Source organism: Candoia aspera, chromosome 10, assembly GCF_035149785.1.
Source record: "Candoia aspera isolate rCanAsp1 chromosome 10, rCanAsp1.hap2, whole genome shotgun sequence".
Classification (NCBI taxonomy): Eukaryota; Metazoa; Chordata; class Lepidosauria; order Squamata; family Boidae; genus Candoia; species Candoia aspera.
The window spans coordinates 13,196,761-13,211,971 of NC_086162.1; the positions used below are offsets into that span (position 1 = coordinate 13,196,761).

Below are 15,211 nucleotides of genomic sequence, written 5' to 3' on the forward strand. Positions count from 1 at the left end.
CAACATGATGAAAATGTTACCAAGTCACGTTAATGTAACTGAGTCATGTTTTGTATGCTTTAAAAAACAAAAATTATAGTGCTGAGTTATTTTACCCAGTGTATTGCTAGGTGTGGATGGAACCCTTGAGAGCTGTGGCCAAAATGGTACCCTCAGGGCTGGATTGCTAGAAAAAAGCCTCACCCCCACACACAAACACACAATTCAGCAAATTGGACAACAGTCCTTTATTTCTGGATTTCCTAAACAGCCAATTTTGTCTGGAAATCCTGATTTGTTCTCTCTCCAAAGGAAGCCAAGCTACAAAACGCCACTGCAAGAAAGGCCTGTGTCTTTGCATTTATCTCCGAGACAATAAAAACTGTTTTCCTCTGAAAAAGAAAATATACAACCACTGTACCTGATGCCAAGCTAGATGCCCCAAGAGATTGCACCTTCCCATGATTCTGGTCTCTGTAGCTCCTGAGCCACTGAAAATTCAGAACATTCCCTCTAGTTCTATATCCTGTGAGGGAGACCGTCTGGTTGGTTCACCCAACACCCTTTATTGGGTTAAATACCAACCTTGCAGGTCCTTGCAGGCCCAAGTTGCTAAGCCTTAGTCTTACCTAGGGATGTGCTTGCTTCAGATCCAAGGGCAAAAAGATGCTGCTGGTGGGGTGGGGTGGGGTGGGGTGGGGGGTGGGAGATGTCAGGACCTTCTTAATTCAAACATGACCATTCCTGAGATGACATGTTGATCATGTGAGCCATGCAAGATGCACCTTTAAGGAGGTACCTATCTTAAAACACCTTTTCAACTACAAATGTGCTGCATGGGAGGGGCAGGGAGCAGAGTGTGACTTTGAACAATAAACCAATGGGGTTAGATTTGTGCTGTCTGTGTGTGAATCTGGAAAGGGACTTAATTTAGTAACAGAAGGGACTTAATTTAGTAAAGGAAGTGTGTGAACACAGGTTCTGAGGTCCTTCAACTGGAGACCGCCAGAAGATGTCTTGGGGTTCCACCTCTGAAATTTCATAAGCGTATTAGCTGGAGGCATGAAACTGACTGAATGTACAAAGGTCTGTAATAAGCAGGAACACCGATCCCAAGACTGTGAGAACCAATGCTGCTTGTAGAAGTTACAGACTCCAAACATGGATGAATACCTAGTTCCATCATATGCAACAACACGGCTATCTTTGACAGTATATTCAAATCACAAATATAATCACAATACATGCAGGTACAGCCATCATGCCTATAAGCAGAAGTCTTCTGCACCCAGAATTAATCCATAATATCTTTGGAAAAAAGCCACTTACAGAATCCCAGAGATACGATTAGGAGGTGAGTTCACTTCTCACTCATGATGTTTAGGAAGAAATGGCATACCAAAAAAGAGAAAGTTGCCTGTTATTTAAAAATCTTGCCCATAGCTACCATTTCCTTCTTACATTCTCATTCCTCTTTCCTTAAGAGGACTAGTCATCAATATTTTAAAGAAACTAAAACCTTAGGTAAACAAACTGAAAGCCCAAAGCCAGGTTTTGTTACATATACACCTGTACACAGACACACCTCTGCCTTTCAGCATTAAAATATTTCTTCATAATTCTTTCTACCTATTATTACTATCCAGAAATGCACTTCTCTAGGTTTTCATTTTTTGCTCGAAAATATACCTGAACTGCCAGACTTTTCCATATAGTGATTAATTCTGCCTGAACAAGAAAAATGTCAGTTCCTCTTATTCACAGGTCCTGAAGAAAATGGGGATTAAGTGGCACTGTTCTTAAGACATACCTTTCATCACCCCGTTTAACAATGTTCCTGTTTATTGTTGTCCAGGGAGAATGAAGGAACTCCAGTTATTGCCATTACTAAAAAAAATAACATCTCACCACGTTTGCTGAGATCATTTTATACCATGGGTTCAGCTTCTTTCTGTTTTAAAATCACCAAGCATTTGCTGGGTGTCATACTCAAGTGTTTTTCTGTCTTTTTAATTTTGCAAATTTCAAATAAACCTACAGACTGGCTCATTTTGCAAAAGACTTGACATTGAAAGGTTCACACAGTGATGAGTGAAAAGGAACTATATGTAGGGTGAAATTCTGCTCTTTAAAACTGGTCAAACCAGATTGGAAAAGTCTGAGGGACAAAGAGATTTAACCTTTAAAGCAGTGTTTCTCAACCTTGGCAACTTTAAGATGTGTGGACTTCAACTCCCAGAAGTCCCCAGCCAGCCAGGGACAGGCCCTAGAAATTCTTCATGACCAGGCAGGCAGTTTGCAAGATGGCATACTGTATATTCCAACAAGTTTGGTTAACATCTAAAGCTTTGGGACAGTTGAAGATGTTCAAAAATAGCATTTGAAGTGGCATACATACATCTGTTTGTGGTTATTAGCATCCTTTTTTTAAAAAAAAACCAGACTTTAAAAAAAAGTTCAAGTCTTATTCTAGTGATGGCACTGGAGAAGTATGTTTGGGTTATGCATGCTAGATGGTTATCTTTTCACAGCTGGATTTCCTTTGTTGGATTTTTCACTTAACCAAAACTCTCACCCCATCCCCTTGATCTCAGGGAGAGTAAGGAAAAAGTTGAAGTTACATTCTACAGACTGAGCCTATTGCATGAAAAAGACTCAATTCAAATGAAGTGGGATGCATTTCTACTCCCAGTGAATTCAAGAGGGAATTCAGTCAGGGCCCAACTTATCCCATACATTTCATGGAAATCTACATTGTTTATTTAGTCCAGATCCAACCATTATTGTTCTAACAACGATGATGAGCTTTGGAATAGCAGGGCTTTTTTTTTTTAATCAATACATCCTTGAGAGTCCATTGAAATGTTTCAAACTTTCTACATATTGAAAACAGAGGACTACAAATAAGCTTGACAGTGCTGACCCAAAGATTTTTTGCAGATTTCTAAAATGGCCCCTTGTCCCTTTCAGACACTAGTTCTTGCCTCCACCATTTTTAAAACAATTTTGCACAGCAGGGATTTTTACCCAACAAGCTTTTTTTTAAAAACAAAGTTGTTTAAAGGGAATGCTATCCTAGAAGGGGGACAAATTCTGATAAAACCAGGTAGCTTTACTTTGCTCAGCAGAAACCCATTTGGTTTGAGTTAATAACAATGTCAACCAGACTGAGGCAAAATCCAGAATCTTCTATCGCAGAGAGACATATGTCCCGCAGTAGATGAATTAATTCCCCAAGGACAAAACACGAAGGTGACTCATACAATTGGAGCAGGAATTACAGAAGCCCTACCCCCCCTCATTTCCCAAACAATCTTCAGCGTTGATTCCCTGCATTTCCCCCCCCCCCAAAACTGCTTTCTAAATATGTCAGCTCCCTCATGGCTGTTGACATTATGGAAACGGAGATTGGTACAAAATCAAATGGTGTGCTGGGGAACTTGGACCCAACCTTCAACTGCTCAAAGTGGGCACAGAACAAGCTAAATGAGACCAAATGGAGAAAAGAGATGATTTTGTAGTGGAGCCTCTAGATTACATGATGAATGTGACATACTATCCCCTTCAATTAAAAGAACGAAAAGTAGTCCATCAAGCCATATTGACATATATGTCCTTTCTCCATTGCCCCTCCCCTTTTTGCCTACTAAAAAGAGCCTCAAAAGCCAGATTCTGTAGTTTCTTCCCAGCAACATTATCATGGAGCTGAATAAGGAGATGACATCCCATGAAGAGCAGGCTCTATAGAGATTTAGCAAGCCTGCACATCCTGTCCATCTACAGAGCAGGTAATGCTGGCTCATCTTTTCAGAGAAGACTAGACACCGGGTCCCATCAGTCTTGCAATGGGTGGACAAAGTTGGAGGGAAAGACGCCTGTCCTTGTGCCATCACCTTCAATGAATCCAACCTAGAAGGAAAACACCCCGTAAGACACTAAAAACAAAGAGGAGTAATGTATTAGGCTCCAATCCCTGTTTCTTCCCATGGGAAAAAGACAAGAATTGGAAATGAAACAATCCTGCTGTATTTGATCTGCAGCTATGTAGGAAGTCTGTTCAATCCACTTGGGAACAAAGAGAACAAGGGAGAAAAAGCAGGTGGTGTCAAAGACGCCACCACTTCCAAACTGGATTGTGCATCTTAGTTCTCGGTTGCTCCAGCCTCAGGGAGATTTAGTTGTTCTGTCCTCTTGCCTCATTTATTATTGAGATCACTTTTCCAAGCTGGCACCTTTTAGTTACATTGGGAGTTTTAGTCCCAGCACATCTGGAAGGCACCAGATTAGGACTGGTTAATCAAAGCCTGATGAAAAATGCCAAAGAATGCCAAAGCTGGCAGGTTATTTTCTGAAGTTTTCATTTGCCTAGTAAAATAATGGCTCTAGTACAGACCCCTAAATGAGAATTTCAGAGTCAGGAAACTTGGTCATCTATTGTCAGTCCCTCTAGGTGTTTCTCAACCTTGGTGGCTTTAAGATGTGTGGACTTCAACTTCCAGAATTGCCCAGCCAGCAATGCTGGCTGGGGAGCTCTGGGAAATGAAGTCTACACAACTTAAAGCTGCCAAGATGGAGAAATACAGCTCTAGGTAGATCAGACAAGGAAATCCACTCCACAGGAAAGCTAAAACTACTTTTATTGAGATTCCAAATGTTATCTGGCTGTTCTGGACTTAAAAATCGCTTCAGCCCCTTTTGCCTAGCCAACAGCTTCTGCATATCTCCATCAAGGTCATTTTCCTGACTCTCTGCATGCTGAATCTTTAGCTCCCTTTTCCCCAAAGTGGCTCTTGAAAGTTACTGATCTAAAAATGAAAGGGAATTATCATATATTAAGTCAAGCACTGCCTGTAAGCAGAAGATCAATTTTGGAGGGGAAGAGGAACAAAAATAATCATCTAGACTAGAACTTGGGTGTCCTTTGCAAGAATATTTCCCAAGGGATTAAAGAGGTTTCCCTAAAGAACTACCTCCTTCCCTTCTGAAATGAAGAGGAAAATTATATTTCCACCCTAATCCAGTGGGGAAAAGCAGCAATACTCACCCAGTTTTGCTCATCCTCTTCCCGTGTTACTACAATTACTTCCCCCTTGGAGAAAGTCAACTCCCGGGCCTTGTCCCCCTTGCAGTCAGCCACAGCCTTGACTCGCTTTAACCGTCCCTTGGCCTGTGTCAGGCACAACAGTCATGATCAGTTCTATGATAAGATCTTTTGCTTCCCCAGATGGCTTTCATGGCTGAAGAGGCAGAGAACGGACAGCGGGGCTGGGTGCAAACAAATCTGCACGATAGTAGCATGTGGTGTTCTCGGTCCTAATGAACCTTCAAAACACCTAAGTTGCTTTGATCATAGGGCACCACTTGGGCAATGTGTAGACTTTAATTCCCAGAATTCCCCAGCCAGCATGATCATCACTGAGAATTCTGGGAGATGAAGTCCATACATTTGGACCCAGGTTGGGGAAGGCTGCAAGAACGGGTAGACTCCCTCAAGTCAAACTCAGTTCCTAGAGACTTATTGGATATGTTCATGTCATTTTGGCAGCAGTAGAGAAGTGATGGTCTTCAGGATCTCCCTGGTACTCCCTTGAGACTCCCTCCAAGTCCTAGCCAGGCGCAATCCTACCTAACTTCTGAGCCCGGACAAAATTGGCCAGATGATGCAATATATGGTTTAATTTTTGTTGCCATTTCCTGCATTCTTATTATAGGTCTATTTTTTTTTAAACTGGCTCTCATTTTTATCTTTTAAGCCCTCCAGAGAATCTTGGCTATAGGGATACTCGTATGTTTTATGTGCATAAATATAAATGAACCACAATTTTAGCTGGAAGAGTCATTGCTTTAAAAATGGAAAGCTGACACATCCATGTATGTGTCTGAATCGACAAGGCAGCCTTTCAGATTCTGGAGCCGTTAACACAAATGGGTATTCAAAGCCAATTCCTATCGCTTGCCAACGCAGTATTACTCTACACCCGCTACCGTCTATAAAACACATGGTAGATCCATCACTGTCTCTTGGCAGCCATGTGTTCTTATTTTGAAACCTGGAGGAAAATGCCGACCACTTTTCCCGTAGCTTTCTGAAGTTGCTGCCGTCAGCAATTAGACTGAAATGGATGCCTATCTATAACTGACCCCAGATTGGTGCCCAGTGATACCAGGTATGCTAATGCTGGGTTAGAAGGGAGACCCCCAACCCCAGACCAGGTTCTATGAAAAGCCACACCCTCTTGCTCTCTCCCCAAAACTCACTGGAGCAAATCTTCTTGGTGTTGGCACGGGCAGAGGTGCTGGCCCTGGCATCACAGTTTTGCACAAAGGCACTTCTTCCGGGCAACCGGGGCTCTGCGGGGAAAGGGGGGTGCCAGAAAATTTACCCATCGAGCTGCTACTGATCCGTCGATAGGACCTGGTGCTCTCTGAGCTGTAGGAGAAAAGAAGCTGGCTTAGAAATCATTCCTGGCTGTGGGGAGTTTCTTCTCCTGGGACTGTTGAAAGGGATTCTCGTTCAGCATGGGAAACTGACTTCCTAAACTAATGGTCCATCCCACCTTCGTGGTAAGAGTAGTTTCGTAATGGAACAGGCTTCCTCAGGAGAAGGACTCAATGGTCAATTCTTGCAGATGCTGCAGTGGTGTGGGTTCCTGCACTGAGCAGAAGAGTGGATGATCTCCAAGGTCCTTTCCAGCCCTTCCATTCTGTAACATTCACTTGGCCACCACACAATGACTGTTGAGTTAAGCTGTAGTGTTTAGCCTTGTTTCACTGAACAAGTCCCAGTGGTTAAGTTCAGACAGAACTCTATGTCATAAGCCATGACTTACAAACTATGGTTTCTGAACAACATGCAAAGTCAACAGCAAAAGAGCCACATTGTGGCTTAACAGGAGGTATGAATCCTGCCAAAGCACAGTGACCTCTGAGGAAGACATGCAACTGGTGGAACCAGGAACTAATAAGACTGGGGAAGATGTATGACACCAAGCCAGGAGCATGCTAGAACATGAAACATTTCAGTGCAAGAAACTGGAAAATACACAGCAAAGCATAACAAACAGGTATTGCTGTTTAGGCTTGCCACTGCTGCTACTGTCAACTAGATGGGCAGGAGGGCTCCTTCCTCACAGAGATCATGAAAGCAACTTCTCTGTAAAGGAGGAGGAGGAGGATCTGCTTTGAGGATGATGGTGTCCTCCGTTTCTTCCTTTGCAACCCATTCCCATCCCAAATCAGCATTACAGAAACCCCAAAACATTAAAAGCTGGTTCCTAGGTTATCTCACATTCCTTTTCTCTCCCCATTCACTCTTTTTATGCTGTACCTTTTGAGCTGGGTCAAACGTCTACTTTGTTTCTCCTTGTTGATTAATCATCAAAACTTACAGTAGAAGATAGAAGCCACTTTGATACAGATGTTAGAATAATGTGTAAACTTAGGCCGTAAGGATAGGGAGGATGTCTTCTCAATTCAGAATTAATATTTAGGCTAAAAAGATGTCCTGCTTTTTTGAAGGGAGGGGTTATGCTTTTATATATGTGAATGACTAGAAGGTGCAAGCCTAAATATATATAATGATAGATACTATTAGCAAGGAAGTATTATTTTGGAAATGACATAACTATGGCCTAATTTTGGATCTAATTATATATAGCTTTTATGCTGGTATTTGACTGGGGCAGGCTGCCAGATTACTGCAGAGCCCCCTCAAGCCCCCTCCTTTGCAAATAACAATATTACCTTTATTTATTTGAGAAACTAAATGCTAGTTTACTTAACAGGGAAAACTATTATTGGGTCAATGGCAATGGAAAATGGATTCAAACGTGTGAGCAACAGGTGAAGCTCCAACTTGGCCTGGATTCTCCACCAGCTGGATTCATGTGACACATAAGCAAACAGACCATGCTATAGAAGGCTTAACGTGACAGCCTCGTTCATGCACCATGCAGGGGAAATGGCTGAGTCCCAAACACAGAGAAGGAGAAACTGCCCAGCTGGGGTGTTCTATAAATTTGGCAACACCCAGCTCCTGAGCAGGTAAGGGGTAGGCAAGCTGAGAAGATGAAGGTGGGAACAGCAGGATCAGCTAGCTCAGAGATTTGCAGGGTGGGGCTTTCTGAGTGCTGGGAGGGGTGCTTTGTTTTATGCTTCTCTGGCACATCTGGGCTGGCATCGCCCGGCGCCTTCCAAGTGCTCTGCCACTGCCCCTTGCCCTGCCTGGAACATCTTCCAAAGGCTGAGTGGAGAGATGCCCCATCCTAGAAAAAGTCACATCAGGTTCTTACAAAGTGGACCAAGGTCGCCAGGTGACACCCTGCTGCCCATCCTCATTTTAAATTGTCCAGGGCCTTGGCTTCCTAAGCTTTTAATTGTCTGTGATAAAAAGTGGTGAGTGGTGTATCTGAAGAGGAGAAGCACGAAGTAGAAATAGAAGAACATTCTGGCTTAACAGATCCCTAGTTATTCAAGCCTGAAATAACAGGAACTATCCTTAATAATCCTAAATATTCTTAATAATCATAAATTATTAATCTTAAATATCTTTAATTAATTTAATCTTAAAGCTCAATTTAATTAATTAATTGGATTAATTCAACCTAATAATAATCTTAAATTATATTTAATAATGTAATATAATTTAATAATTCGATTTAATAATTTAATCCTTTAATTTAATAATCTTAAATTATTAATCTGAAGCATTTTAACTGATTAGATTAACTTGATTGATCTTAAATTTAATCTTAAAATTAATTGATTAGATTAATTTAATTGATCTTAAATTTGATCTTAAAATTAATTAATTAAACTTAAATATCCTTAATAATCTTAACTTTACATATCTTTAGTTTTCTATTTTTATTTGGTATGCGCTTTTATCGAAGCACAGCACAAGACATATTTCTCCCCCACAACCACAAGGCTCTAAGGTAGACTGGGCTGAGAGAAGGACTGGCCCAAAGTTATTAATTAAGCTTCCATGGCTGAGTGGGGACTAGAACCCAGGTCTCCCTGGAGCCAGTCTGGCACCTTCATCTGCCCTGGCTCCATGGCTGAGCGTGTGTGACTGGCCCAAAGACTCTCAGGGAGCTTCTATGGCTGAAGGAGTGGGGTGGGCGGTTGACCCTGGGATCTCTCCATTCATAGTCCAACACCTTCATCATGACACCACATTGACATGTGTGTGACCGTCCCAAAGTCACCCAGGGAGCCTCTTTGGCTGAGGGGGGCCTTGAACCTGGGCCTCCTCATTCCTGGTCCAGCATCTACACCACCACACTACCCTGGCTCTTGGACTGAGAGGGAAAGAGAAGCCTGAAGTCACCCACAGCAAGATTCCATAGCTGCGGGTGGACTTGCACTTTGGGCCTCCCCATTCCTAATCCTTAACCACCACACCACCTGGCTCTCTTGATTACTCTTGGTTAACTTAGAGACAGTGTAATGCACTGCATACTGCACTAACCCATGGTGTGCTTACTCACAGCATATTCAATCAACTCCAGTTGCCTGGCTCCTTACTTGCTAAGCCACAAATGATGCTTTACACACTGCAGTGGCTGGATTCACATTAGGCTAAACCAAGACAGGGTTGGCCTAGTCAGAGAGAACAGAAGGACCCAAGTCCTTCCACAGATGGAGCTGCAAATTGTACTCCCAAGCAGGCAATGAAAGCTGCTGCTAATAAGCTGCTCAACCTACAACTGATAACTTGTGGTCTCACCTGAACCTGACTGGGGGAGTCTGTCCTGGTTCAGGAGAAGTTCCAGGGGAAGGCTGCAGGGCTGTCATCTGGTAAGGCTCTGATCTTCGCCGATGGGATGCACCCTCGACTTCAGAACACGTTTCCCAGTAGGCTGTACCTTTGACTTCCATAGAGTTACGGAAGGTGGGCAGCTGCCTGACTGGGCCACCCTCCATCACACTGGGGATGCTGGGAATGGATGAGTTCCAAATGTCGGGGCTATCTGGTGAATGGGGCAGTGATTCAGAGGCATCTGGAAAGCAAGAGGAAGCAATGACTCATGTGAGCAGAAGCTCTAAATAGCTCCATTTCACTGGCAGTGTAGAACAGTAGTGGGGAATCTGTTGTCCACCAAGATCTCAAGTCCTATCATTTCACATCACTGGTAATTTGGGCTCCAGTTGTTGAGTGCTCTAGTTCAGCACTATCTTTAGGGTCATATGTTTGTCATCCCTGAACTAGAAGATACCAGATTGTCAGCCCTCCCAGGTAAACCAGACAGGAAATACGACCAGATGAGCTACCTCTAGTTTATTGTAAGGCTACATTAACAGAATCTTGCAAGTCTGAAAGTACAAATCGCCCACAGTCCCTATTTACCATCTAACCAATTAGGGCGGGTCCTTCCTAAGTTTCTTTCTCCGGCCGTTACTCAGTTGCGGATTCCTCCATCTGTTATCAAATCATTCCCTAGGTAGCATCTCTTCCCCCTTCTTCCAAGGCATTCTCACATTCCATTACACAGACAAAATTCTTAATACGTATTGTAGAAATCATTGGATCCGCAATCCCAAAGGTTGCTACAACCATCCTATTTGAATGAATGGGACTGCATTGCACACCTTGGCCCATGAAAAGAATAGCAAGCTTTGACATGTCCCCTGGTTGACTTACCAACATGTTCTGCTTTACCTGGTTTTGGTTTGCTACTCCCTTTGGGAGGCTTTTTGAGTGGCAGTGGTGGGGGGGTCTCCTCACTGGTTGAGCTTCGCTGACCAGACTGTGAAGGGATCACAACGGTCTCGTAGGTCTTGTTGCTGATATCCATGCCAGAGCAGCCCCACCGATTTGAAGGGAAAAGAGTGGGCTGGCCAGTGGTTGGAGATGGTGAGGACCCAAAAGATCGCTGCAGTGGGCTCACCTATCAGACAAAGCAGCAGATGTGATCAGCACCTGGAAACCTCCCAGGCATCTGCCCAGTATATCTTCTACTTTTCCTTCATCAATCCCCAGGATTCTCATACCCTCCAACCCTTCTCCAAAGAACTAAGACTGAATCCAAGAACTGTTTGGCTTCTGATACACTCCAGAGCTCAGATTAAGACTGAAAATAAGGAAACAAATAAGATGCTAGGAACAGGGCAAACTTGAAGGGTGGTGAGACACAAGTAAGCGGACACCAAAGAAACAAAGCTAAGAAGAGCCTGGCAGGATGAGGCCAAAGATCCATCTAATCCAACATCTTATTTTCCATTGTGGCCAACTGATCCAGGATGAATCCAGAGGCAGAATACGAAGCCAAATACCCCTCTACCATTGTTGCTTCCCAGAAACTGGCATACTGTACCTTCTCTAAACTGGAGTTTGCAGAGGGTGAGGAGGAAGGAGTGAGACAAAGAAACACACAGAGTTAGATGAGGAAAAGATGGGGGCCTTGTAACTGAAGGAACACTCAGTCTGGCTATGTTCACACAACATGCTTAAGCAGGCCAGGTAAGGTTTAGCAGATGCATTTGTACAATATACTGAACTTGTTTAGGGTGAATCTTGGTTAGTTTTCTAGGTGACTTAGCATGTGGTGCAAAATCAGCCTGTTTGGTTAATTTATGGTTCATCAGAAAACGAGGTAATTTCTTATGAACCCTGAGGGAATACAGCCAATGGGCTGAAGACCCCTATATAATCCTTCTTTGTTTACCCTAACACTGACCAATCTGGCCCAGCCCTCTGGTGACCCATTTCTTAGCCAACTAGAGGAAGCTGAAGGAAGCTACAGGCAAAGTTCTAACATCACTGCCATGTTTCTTGATAGAAAGGAAGACTGGTGCAGGACTGGCCCGCCTGGAACATTATAAGGTGTGACACAAAAACATACGGAGTTGTTATCCCAGCACCTTTTCATCCAGCTCATCTTCACTGTCATAAGAGAACTCCTGAGAAGTTTCCCAGTCGTAGTCCACATGCATCTGCATAGCTGACCTCCCTGCCTGGGCCTGCTCCAGCTATCACAAAAGGATAAAAAGAACATTGGTCAGTTCACCATCTAAGAGGCTCTTCTACTTCTTCAACGGCTATGATGGCATTCTCCAGGCTGACATCAAGCCTGTCAAGCAAAGGGAATCCTCTGCCTTAGGCAGCAGGCTGAGAAAAGCCCACCTTCCTTTGGACCTCCCATCCAGAGCCTGATTGCCCCAATATCTTGTTCTAAGAAGTCAATGACCTTCAGGATGGTTGCTCTCTCCACCGTCTCAGTCTAAGTAATCCTCAAAGTGAGACCCTCCTGCTGCAGAAAAGTTGTCAATGCAGCATGACCACTGATCAGGATGGGCATTGTGAAGTAACAATATCTGGAAGGCACAATTCTCCCACCTCAGCTCTAATGCCCCCTTACCTCCACCTACCAAGTCTTTGCATTCAGCATGCTTGAATCTTCTTGCCATATCCAGAGGTGTTTCACCAGTTGCATTTACTGGAGGAGGAGAACCGAAAGGACAAACCAATCTGAATCTGGAGATTTTCAAACAACGTGCTCCGCAAGCATCTAGGACAGCTGCACCATAATTTTGCATGGTGTGTAGATACTTGCACTCCATAGGAATAATCACATAAAGCTTATTATACATTTTAATAGAGGTATGATTGGTATCACACCTATCAAATCCCAGTCACCCAATCTCCCTGTGTTTGTTCACCATATTATTCATTTGATCAAAGATAGCATTTCTTTTTAAAGAATCCTAAAACTTTGCCATGGAAAAAGAAGTGTCAGCTTTTCTGAATCCACACCACCTCATCTCCCAAGATGTAGCAAAGGATAAAACTGAAGAAGCAAAGGACAACATTCTCAGCCAACCTGCAAAATTCCATTGACAGGAACTGACCAGACTGACAGCTGTATTTTATTTTTATTTCAGTACAGACAATGGGTTCCAGCCTTCTATCATGCTGAGAACAGTAGGCATCTTTGGGGCTATAAAACAAGCTTGGCACACATAGCTTTATCCTCCAAGAAAGCAAGAACGGCCAAGAGGCTCAGGAGGAAAATGTGCCAGTGTTGCTCCCAACCATCTGCCACCTAAACTGGTTGCTTCCCTCTGCCTTATAGTAGGGTCGGCCACAAAATCCATTGCAATGAGACTCTGAAGTTACTAATCCTTCTCCCTCAACTTCCAGCCAGGTGAGCATCCTACCTGCATTTGTAGAAGCTTTCCCTTTCAGCAACAACTTGATGCAATTGGGCTGATTATACTGGACTCCATAGTGTAAAGCTGTGTTCCCATCTGCAGTGGGTCGGTCCAGATTTCCCCTACATGCAGAGAGATAGCAAAGTAGCAAATTTCAGGTTTTTGTTTTTAATGGATAAATCATGGAAAAATTAGGTTCTTAAAAAGGACACGAGACATTTTTTTCAATTTGCACAGTTGCACAGGGACAGCTTTGTTTCAATAGCCACCCCTCTTCTCCCCAATTCTGGCAGTGCAATCTTTCAGTAATAATTGGTACGAATATATCTCTCTAAAAAATTGCAAATAAATTTGCAGATGGGGCAAAACAAAGAGAAGATGCGGGGGGGGAGGGAAAGAGGAATTAAAATGGACAGCATCTATTGCAAACTGCACCAGGAGTATTAATAAGTAGAGATGCTCTCTGCTTTGAAAGCATGTGGGCAAGGCCAGTGAATTTAATTCTTACTCTCCCCTCACATAGATCTAATCATACCAGGAACAGGAGAAGACTTCCTAGAAGAGGTCCCAGAATCCAGCTACAGAGTTCAAACCAAGACTTACCCATTCTGAATGATGAAATCCACCAACGGAAGCGAAGTTTTGTTGGCGTAGCGTACAGCCCAATGCAAGGCCTGTTCACCTTGTTCCTATCAGAAAAAAAAGGAGCAACATTTTGCAGAACTTTCTATGGTAGAGGTCAACTCTGAAAAAAGAAAATAGAAAATTAACCCCAAAGACATCTGAATTACATTACACCAAGGTGATGTTAAAGGATGCTTCATACCTATCAGCTGTGGGCTGCTGCCCTCTTATGTTGTAAGAGATCCAACCCTTAATTGTCAATTATTTTGTCAAGAATACCTATGGTACAGTTGCCATTAGCCAGATAAAACCACGAAAAAATATTTTCCACACTCATTGCAAAGTACCAGGAAACGCACATGGGAAGTAACAACAGACAGAATTAATCAAAATCCTATGATGGTTATTTCCAGCAATGGTATAGGTCAACTATGCCCCAATACTTTGGAGCACCAACATCCTTTGCTGTTTTCTTCCCATCTTAAATGGGAAATCTAGTTCCTTCCTTCACACATAAGTCTAAGATTTAACTCCCTACCAAAAATATTTCATGTTGCCTTGATGGAGAAACACAAGGACAAGAGAGAAGGAGCAATCAGGTCAGGACCACTTTCCTCCTTGGTTTAGTTCAGAAAATAGGTTTAATTCTAAAGCCAGATTAACTGAATACAAGTGCTATGTTCCTATTATGCATTGTACCCAGATGAAGAAACCACAGCATGGCTTGATATAACAACCTGGTTCACCCAGCATGCTGAGTTCTCACCGGACCACAAAATGCTCAACCTCATTTTAGCCTAGTCTAACATCCTGTGCAAACCCAACCTCCAAGTCAGATAAAAAAGTGATACGCAAGAGTGCCAAAAACATCAGGCAAGTATGCCAAGCTGCAAACCCAGAGGAAAAACATGAACAATAGAAAGCATAATGCCTTTTTTTTCCAGTTGCAGCAATCCACCACCAAGGGTGTAAGTGGTATAAACTGCTGGAGTCTTGTCTTTCCTCCTCCTTTTAAAGAATCTAAGTTCAAAGTCTCCATCATTAGCGGGAGAGAGAGAAAAAGTGATAGCTTTGATAATCCAACAGCCATATTTAAAACCCTGCCCATGGACATTCCAACAGTAGCATGACAGGTAGGACTGGGTACAGAAGCTAAGGAAACCAAGGTAGGACTGGGTACAGAAGCTAAGGAAACCAAGTGCAGGAAACAAACTGCATTGAGTTGGCAGCTGGCCAACCCAATGGTTTAAAGCTGGCATCAACATCAAGGCACCCATGGACTCCAAAGTGGCATCTCTTACTTGTTTCTGCATAAAATAAAGTTTTTACATTGTGAAAGAACCAAACTCGCAGAAGACTGTGGTCACTATGGTGCCCAGGAACAATAAAATTTGCCTGGTTTCAAGATGAAAACTTTTATGTAGATGAATAAATAAATAAAACTCAGGAACTA

General features: G+C 43.0%; 1 protein-coding gene and 1 long non-coding RNA gene across 3 annotated transcripts in view; one reads left to right on the forward strand and one right to left on the reverse strand.

The window, feature by feature from the left end:
- Nucleotides 1-2,840: 2,840 nt before the first annotated feature.
- Nucleotides 2,841-15,211, reverse strand: part of ASAP3 (ArfGAP with SH3 domain, ankyrin repeat and PH domain 3) — a 68,630-nt gene continuing 56,259 nt past the window's right edge. For both annotated transcript variants that reach the window (XM_063311793.1, XM_063311791.1), the window contains exons 18-26: nt 13,738-13,823; nt 13,141-13,256; nt 12,352-12,419; nt 11,845-11,952; nt 10,643-10,871; nt 9,710-9,983; nt 6,238-6,409; nt 5,024-5,146; nt 2,841-3,888 (exon numbers count right to left, since the gene is read on the reverse strand). In XM_063311793.1, coding sequence (XP_063167863.1) covers nt 3,814-3,888; nt 5,024-5,146; nt 6,238-6,409; nt 9,710-9,983; nt 10,643-10,871; nt 11,845-11,952; nt 12,352-12,419; nt 13,141-13,256; nt 13,738-13,823 — 1,251 coding nt within the window. In that variant the 3' untranslated portion in view covers nt 2,841-3,813. The remainder of the gene's footprint in view (nt 3,889-5,023; nt 5,147-6,237; nt 6,410-9,709; nt 9,984-10,642; nt 10,872-11,844; nt 11,953-12,351; nt 12,420-13,140; nt 13,257-13,737; nt 13,824-15,211) is intronic.
- LOC134503144 (uncharacterized) lies at nt 9,844-15,200 on the forward strand. The gene is made up of 3 exons (XR_010068506.1): nt 9,844-9,933; nt 11,767-11,808; nt 13,658-15,200. It is a non-coding gene; the product is annotated as an uncharacterized LOC134503144 (long non-coding RNA).